The sequence below is a fragment of the Nuphar pumila genome, chromosome 6 (genome assembly GCF_984573655.1).
Source record: "Nuphar pumila chromosome 6, dmNupPumi1.hap1.1, whole genome shotgun sequence".
Classification (NCBI taxonomy): Eukaryota; Viridiplantae; Streptophyta; class Magnoliopsida; order Nymphaeales; family Nymphaeaceae; genus Nuphar; species Nuphar pumila.
In genome coordinates, this window is record NC_143254.1 from 39,335,296 (window position 1) to 39,344,000 (window position 8,705).

The 8,705-nt window shown below is 37.5% G+C and overlaps 1 protein-coding gene across 1 annotated transcript in view; it reads right to left on the reverse strand.

Moving 5' to 3' along the window:
- Positions 1–2,358, reverse strand: part of LOC149834690 (equilibrative nucleotide transporter 3-like) — a 29,328-nt gene extending 26,970 nt beyond the window's left edge. Inside the window, exon 1 of the mRNA XM_090009430.1 lies at positions 2,235–2,358. Within this exon, the coding sequence (XP_089865556.1) occupies positions 2,235–2,358 (124 nt within the window). The remainder of the gene's footprint in view (positions 1–2,234) is intronic.
- Positions 2,359–8,705: the final 6,347 nt, after the last annotated feature.

Below are 8,705 nucleotides of genomic sequence, written 5' to 3' on the forward strand. Positions count from 1 at the left end.
CGTACGCCTTAGCCTTTTACATAATATTAACATGCTTTAGTTATTTTTATTGTGTTCTATGCAACTGTTTGTTGTTTTTCCTTTATCTGGATTTTGGTATGTGTAAACACCCCAAATTTTCCATATCCATTCTCAAACAATCCTCCTCAGGCAGTGCCAACCCTGTCAGGTCAGTGTAGGAGTCAAACCCCGAGTCAGTTTCAGAAAATCACCATTTTACCCATTTTCATTAGGAAAATTACCATTTTACCCCTAGGTCATCCCGGACGCCAGTCAGTCGGAGTCAACCAAGCTTGTTAGTCAGTTCAAAACAGTTAGAATATCAGTCATTTCAAGCTCATTTGAGCTCACAGTGAGAAAGTCATTTTCATTTCTGATCATTCCTGCCAAAATGGGATCATTTCTTCAGAAATGAGCTCATTTCTTGCTCAAATCCAAGCCAATTGTCTCTGAGTCTGTCATTCATACTCCCCAGAGTCTAACTTAAGCTCGCCAGAAGTTCAAGCGCTCTAGTTTCAGTTCAAAACCATTTCCAAGTGTCCAGGAGCCCATTTTAGTCCATTTCAGCTCTTTCAACTGAAATTGAGTTGAGTTCAGCCAATTGAGCTAGTGTTCAAGCTTCGATTTTAGTTCGTGTCAGTATTATTGACCTTTTTTTTAGCTCAAAGTCAGCTCAAGTTCGTAATTCACTTCACTCCAGTGACCATTCCATACCATTTCTCTAAAAATGACAGCTTTTCTTGAAAATTCAGTCGGAAAGGTCAGTTGAGTCAGTGCCTGGTCAGTTCATTTAAGTTCTGAAACTCTAAAACCCAGCTCAATCTAGCTCATCTTAGTTTAATTCAGCTCGAACCTCAATTTTCAGTGTCACTCTAACCCAGTAGAGTCCCGAAAACCATTTCTTGAGCTATTTTGCAAATTTTATCAATTTTAATGCTTTTTGAACTGATACAAATGTCAATCAGAGTCTAACATCCAAAATTCTTCATTCAGGGTCTGCAATTCGCATGTCATTTCTCATCATTTCATATCATTTCTCAGCATTTCATAACATTTCATCACATTTCATTCCATTTTCGAAGTCCAAAACTCGAGTTCCATAAATTTCAATCTAGATTGAGTTTTAAAAGATTCCAGAAATCAATTTCAAACCTCGGGTTTCCAAAATTGACATTTTCACCCAGGAGTCTAAATTTGGAAATATTTTCTCAAGAAAAATAATCTAGATTTCTTTTAAAATTAAATCTTTAAATTTTACACTGGATTTGCTTCGCAATGAGCTATTGAACTTCAAAATCTGAGTTTGTTTCAAAAACTGCCAAAAACAGCTCGTTTCGTTTTGAAAATATTTTTTTCTTGAGAAAAACAATTTGGATTTATTTCAAACTCAAATTTTCAAATTCTACACTAGATTTGCTTCACAACGGGGTATTGAACTTCAAAATCCGAGTTTGTTTCAAAAACTGCAAAAAATAACTCGTTTCGTCTGGAAATAAATTTGGAAGTATTTTCTCGAGAAAAACAATATGGATTTCTTCCAAAATTAAAATTTTAATTTCTACATTGGATTTGCTTCACAATGAGGTATTGTACTTCAAAATCCGAGCTTGTTTCAAAAACTGCCAAAAATAGCTCGTTTCGTCTGAAAACTTTCTGAAAAGACTATTTTACCCCTCTAATCGTCAAAATGAATTTCAAAATCAGAATTTGAACCCGCTCTGAGATGACCCATTTATTTACATTTCTACTTTATTAAAAAAATGTTTCTTTTTATTTGTTTGTTTTGTTTTTATTGATTTTTTTTTAGAGAGGAGGTGGGACCCACAAGGTGGTCACCCAAACCTCCAGCCCCACTTTCCATTGTTTTTCTCATTTTTTCTTTCCCTTTTCTTTTTTCCCTCCTTTTCTTTCTTTCATTTCTTTTTCCCTTTTCTTTCTTTTTTCCTTCCCTTCCTTCTTTCCTTCTTCCCTCCTTTCCTCCCTTCCTTTCCCTCTTACCCATCCATTCAGGTAAACCCTTTTTTCTTCCCTTTCAAAAAAACCTATTGACATAAAAAACTTAGGAAAATCTTATGAGTTCCTAAGTTAAAAAAAAAAGAAACAACAAAAGAAAGAGAGGAGGAGATTCATACGGCTGCCCAAGAATCCCCTTGATCTCTCTCTCTCTCTCTCTCTCTCTCTCTCTCTCTTCACCTCCCTTCTTCTCAACTTAGCAGCTGCAGACCATCTTCAACCTTTAGCCACCACAGCAGGCTCCTCCTCCACACCCAGCAGCACCAGCCGGTTTCTCTTTTCCAGCAACCTATCAGTTGCTTCTTCCTTCAGCCAGCAGCTGCACCATAGCCCACTTTGCTGCATCCCTCAACCAGCTCCACCAGGGATCCACGCCCAGCAGCCAGCATCTACTTCCTTGGACGCCCCAGCCCAGCACCCCAGCAGGCGGCTTCCCTTCAGTCCTCTTCTTCAGCTTCTCTCAACCGTGAAGGCTACTACCTCCAGTCCATTCAACGGTGGAATCCACCATCTCCACTGCAGCCATCACATCCGCCCTCCTTTAGCCGATCCAAGGTAAGCCCAGACTCCTCTTTGTGCTGTACCGATTTCCTTGAAAAAAGTATGCCCTCTTTAAGGTGATGAATTCAATAGAAAAAAGAGAGAGAATAGTTTAGAACTGGGATTATATGATCGAAAATGTTCATTCTTCATGTTGAGGCCACGTAGGTGAGAGGATCCATTCGATGGATGGGCTGGATCCCTCGCTTCGATGGCCAACATCAAATATCAAGCATATATCCCTGTCATTTCCTAGTTTATTTTCGTGATTATCATGTATTTTTTTTTATTTTTTGTCATGGTATTTAGAACGTTTTCCCTATTTCATAAGCATGTAATATAAGTTTTATCGATTTTTAATTTAGTTTCATTTAGGCACCAAGTCCAGTTATGATTTTATGTGAAGTTTCCTGTTCAAAAATACTAAAAATATTATTATAGTCGTGATTATGTGTCTGTGTTTCCCTTTCAAAAACCCAGGTTTGTTCGGGTTTTGGAATCCATCTAAACCGATCAGAATTTAAATCGGGTTTTGAACCCTCCAGAATTTCTAAATTTTGTTTTAGCAGGTTTGTTATCCTTAGATTTCCTAAATGGGAGATTAGAATCGTTATCTAAAAATCACAGTTGATTCATGATTGAATTTACTAATGATCTGGAAATTTTTAGTTTTTTTCAGTTAGTTTTGCTTTCTGTAAAAAATCGAATTTCTCAGACCTCTAGGAAAATCTCGATTTTCTTTCGTCAGGGTATAGACAGACCCTAATGCACCGAGTCAGTCCAATATGTAACCTTTCTGCAAACACTTTCAACATAAAAGTTGTTCCTAACATAATTTCCTGTCATTTCCCAAAATTTGAGAATTTTTGGATCTGTTTCATTATTTTTCCCGGATTTTCTTTTTCTGTCTAATAGATTCCAATGTCCATAAATCTCAGAGATTTAGGTCTCTGATAACAGTATGGCCTTTTCCAAACCATAACTCGAATCCCAATGGTGTCTAAAGATCAAATCTTCCTCTGTTTGTCAGGGACAGTTTCCCACAATTTCAGTCTTTTTTCCATCTGTTTTTAATTTTTCTCATGTTTTCTACCGAAACCTGTCTGTTTCTCCTAAATCCTAGAGTCGCTGGATTCCGATCCGACTTGCCGGAGTGGCACAGCTCCGACCATAGGTCAAAACCAGAAAGTGTAAAAGGAAAAAATCCTTGCCTTACTGTCCTCTGTCACCCCATAAAATTGGGAAATTTTTATGGAAATTTGATATCCTAAATCCCCTTTAGAATCAACATTTTAGGCAAAAATCACAAAATTTAGGGTTTTTATTTGAATTTCCATATTTAAAAAACAAAAAAAATTAGATTTTCGAGCTCAATTCTTTTTTTAGGGTTATTTTAGGTGTCCATGCCAAATTTGGTTTAATTCCAAGTTCATTTGCTACATGTGTTAGTTTATCTTTAAATTCAGAAGCGAAAATCAGGCGAAAATCTGGTTAAATTTGATATTTTATGATATTTTTGCCATTTTAGGGTTTTTATCATATACATAAGCATGTAGAATCATATTAGGGTTAATTTCAATCTCATTTGCATTTCATATTTTTCAATTTTGCAAAATTTATTTCAGAAAACCCTGGTTTCAAGACCATAGTCTTGTTATCGGGGGTATTTTGGTCATTTTGACCTAAATTTCGAAATTTCAATTTCTAATTCTCCAAAATTTCATGCATATCATCATATTTCATCATATTATGTTTGATTTATTTCATTTGATTTTCAAAATTCCAAAATTTATAAAATCTCTTTGAGAAAATCCTGATTTCAAGGTCATCAGGGGTATTTTGATCATTTTGACCCCAATTTCGAATTTTCAAGTTTATTTTCAAAATTTATTCATTATTTATCCTGTTTATATCAAAGGGGGTATGAATTTGGGTTTATATCTGAATAATATTTGATAATTTCCCATATTTTCGGATAAATTCAGAAAAACCTACATTTTTGTGCTAACCTTGTTTTCTAGTTTTGCAGGAACATTCAAGAAGAAGGCTTAGCTTTTATTTTTATTTTCAATTCAATGTAACCTCAAATGTAATAATTTGGAATAATAGTTACTTTTTTGCTTAGAATAGGGTTGCATTGCATATAGTTTAATTTATGTAAATTTCGATATTTGATGTATGATTCATGTGCATTTATTTCAAATCCACTATGGTTTACACGAATGGCACGTGCACAAGCGTTTATGGAGTTTATAAACTCGGTGGGATTCGTATTTATGGCCATAGTCAGAATACGAAGAAAACCAAGATTTATGATCTTCATATTAGCCACATTCAGCCTACACATTTAGGCTAACTTCAATAATGCACTGCATTTCTCAAAACTTCAAAAGGATTTCCCAATTCCTCAATCAAAATTCCCCTTCAAATTTATATTCATTCATTCTTTTCATTCAAATTGCATTATTTTCAAACTCATTTTCCAATTTCAATTTAAAAAAAAACCAGTTTTCTCAAGAATTTCCAAGTTTCTTAGGATTAGATTTTCTCAAAATTCTAAATTTTCAAATGACATTTTAAAGCATTTCCCAAATTCAAATCAATATTTTCCAATGTTTTAAAATTCTCAAATTTCAAAATCCCAAGTTTTCAGAAATCAATTTTCTCAGAGTTCCCATTTTCTTGAGAATCCATTTTCCATTTCAAAAATTATTTTCCAATGAATTTTCTGATTTTCTTAAGATTCTCAAATCCATTTTCTCAGAAAAGCAATTTCAAATTTCAAAATCGATTTTTCAAAGTTCAAGTTTTCTTGAGAAATCACTTTCCAATGCAAATTTCTGATTTTCAATGAAATTCAATGATTTTCCCAGGAATTCCAATTTCAAGTACTTTTCCAATAAATTTTTCAAGCATATTTCAATTTTTCAAAGCAAACATCATATTTTCTCAAACTTGCATTTTTCAAAATTTCATAGCACAAGCCTGATTCTTTGTGCATTCTAGGAAAAATAGAGCATAATTTAGATATTTGAGTCAAGTTAAAGCACGTAATTGATCCTTGGTTCAATTACCCCTGGTAAAGGCGCCAGGAACGGTTGAATCTCGTACCGACAGGCGGATCCCATTCCATGGAATTTTTCCGCAAATTTTCAAAACGGAGGCGAGTAATTTTCAAAACAATTTTGAAAACTTTGGTCGAGTTTGACTCGTGAAATTCGTTTCTCTTTCGCAAGAGAGGGGAAAATTTTTGCAATGATAACAGGTTTGGCGACCGAGATGGGACCTGTCTTCGTCTGATCAATTATGTGCTTTGACTTAGCTTAATTATCAAAATCGTGCTCTATGAACTGTCAGCTTTTAATTTCTGATATCATGTGAACCTAGAAGCCTAGACTTGAACCCAGCTGACATGGATTGCATGTAGACTAGGCATGGTTTTGTAGGACCATATTGAGGAGAATTATGCATGCTCACTTAGACCTAGGTCTGAAATACAACACTCCTCAATCTAGGACTTGTATGAAAACAATATTTGCTTCTTCAGAAATTTTCAAAATTCTATCTCTTTAGGACTTAGAGCCTTCTGTTTGTCTGCATGTGATCATTTTTCAAAAACCACGTTGCTGGGCTCTCTTGCAGAACCATAGTTCGGGACAGAGCCTCACAACTAGGCCACTTATTTGGGCTAACGCCCCCTGCCATGTACCAAGGGCCATAGTCCAATGTATATCAGCAGGTGCTCAAGGATGTTGGGAAAACACAAGCCTAGACCCGGAGATGAGTTTTATGCCACGTACATCGAGCCTCGGCTCGAGTATATTGGCATAGTATGATTGGACACAGTTGATCTGCGCCTAGAGTCAGGATTAGGGTCCTAAAGCTCTTTCAAAATCAATGCATTTAGAGTTGGCTTCTTAGGGATTGCTGTATGTGCATAATTGTTTGTGATTGAATGTATTCATTTTCGTCTTATTTTCTCATATTTTTCCAATTTTTTCAAAATATCGGACAATTTTTTAAAAATACCTTATTTTCCATCTTTTGTGAAATATCTCCTTTTTCTCAAAAACCCTAGACGATTTTTCTAAATTATCCACCTTTTCCTTCAAAACTCCAGGAGATTTTCCATTCTTTCGTTCCTCTGGACTTCGAATTTCCAGCTTTCATTTTATCCTGCCTGCAATTTTCAAAGTTCTTGTATTTTTCCAAAGTCTAATTACAGTCTTCTTGTCTTTCAGTCCAATGGCATCCAGTCAGCTCGATTCTGTTTTTCCTGAGGGTCATATCTCCTACGAGGTGCGACAAAGTCTTCCTGAGCATCGATCTCTTAGCACCAGACCCTTCTTCCCCCGGTGGTACTATGTCTGGTTCAAAAACTTCTCTCGTATGTTTTCAGACCACTTGAGTGATTGCGGGTTGGAATTGGCATCTGCAGTGGGAAAGTTGACAGTCAACGACAATCTGATTCATGCACTGGCAGAGCGGTGAAATCCGCGCACTTGCACGTTCTGGTTTCCGTGGGGCGAGATGACACTACTGATGGATGAATTTTCAGAGATTATGGGACTGCCTGAGCCAACCGGTCAGCCTAGAGATCCGTTAGAGCAGCAGTTTCTGATCAATGTCAAGGGTCTGGACCCCAAAGATGTCGTAGCTCGCATGACAGGGCGCAAGTCTTGGCCACTGATTGAAGAAAATGGGAATGAGTACGTGAGCCTGATCGAGATCTACCGACAGTATGGAGAATTCACAGAAGTCAGCTCGCTGTCCAGAACAGCTCGAGAGAAAATTCAGCATGCGATGGTTTTGTGCACTATGGGACTTGCTTTCTTTCCAGACGGACAGAACTATGTGGATGTCAGAATAGTTCAGCATCTGAGGAGATGGGGAAGTCGACAGACCAACCGTCTTTCGATAGCCATGGCCGCGCTTGCTTTTCTATACAGAGGACTGACCCGCTTCACATTTGGAGAGTCCATCTTAGTCGAGGGATGTACTTATGCTCTTCAGTCTTGGTTCCTTCAGCATGTATCGGCCAGAGCTAGTTCGTTCAGATACAATAGCAATGAACTTCTTTCAGTTGCGCGGTACTGATTCATGATCGATTATCTGCAGGAAGAAGAAGTGGTGTGGGACTATTTTGATCGAGAATTATCGCCTCCCAGATGCACCTATGCATATGGCAAGAGATTCAAGTTGCTTGGTCCATTCTTCTGTGCTTACTATCATCCGGAGCGGTGTGTTCGACAGTTTTCTTAGAGACAGAAGCACATAGAGATGCGGCTGCTATCAGGAGTCGTGCCAAAGTCCGACCTTACATCAGCACAGTGGTCCGGAACATACCATTCTGCCAAATATGACTGGGACTCTTTTGTTACTCTTCCACTTTTTCCCGGTCCTCGTGTCTCTGCCAGTTATAAGGAGTGGTGGCAAATTGTCTGTCCGCCCCCTCTTTCCCAAGTTTATTATTGATGCAATCATGTTTTTCTTTCAATAAATAAAAATCTTGCAAATTCTTCAATTCTTGGTTTGACGACCTCGCCTAGGTAACAATGCATGATTTTCAGTTGTTTATTTTCTTTGCAAAGGAATGACAACACAATTGTCGTAATCCCAGCGACGACTCAATCCCTAGTAATGGGATATTCTTTAAATTGTCTACCAAATTTCTCAGCAAATATCTTTCTTCCAGTCAAAATCTCTTTTGAAAGTCTAACCCTTAATTTTGCTCTGTAGAGAGCATTCGTGACATTCAATGGTTCAGACAAGGTCAGGGAAGAAAACTGCACCAGTTGAAGGCATCGTATATTCAACAACTTCGGACGAAGAGATGGATTCCCCGCGCTCGGGCAAAAATCAAGGGCAGCAGGTTGAGGATGACATTGATCCTCAAATGTATGCCATGTTCAAGAAGATGATGACCAAGATGCTGGCAGAGCAAGCTGAAGCCAGTACAGAGAAAACACAGGTAAAGCAAAAGACAAAAGGTCGGACAGTCAAGAAAGCCGTGAAGATATCTAAAAAGCCTACCCAGAATGTTGATACAACTGATGAAGAGGGATCAACAGAGGATTCAGATGAAGAGTTTGAGACTCATTAGGCATTCCGCAAATCTACTCAGGGGCAGGGGTCAGCCCACAAATTCAAAG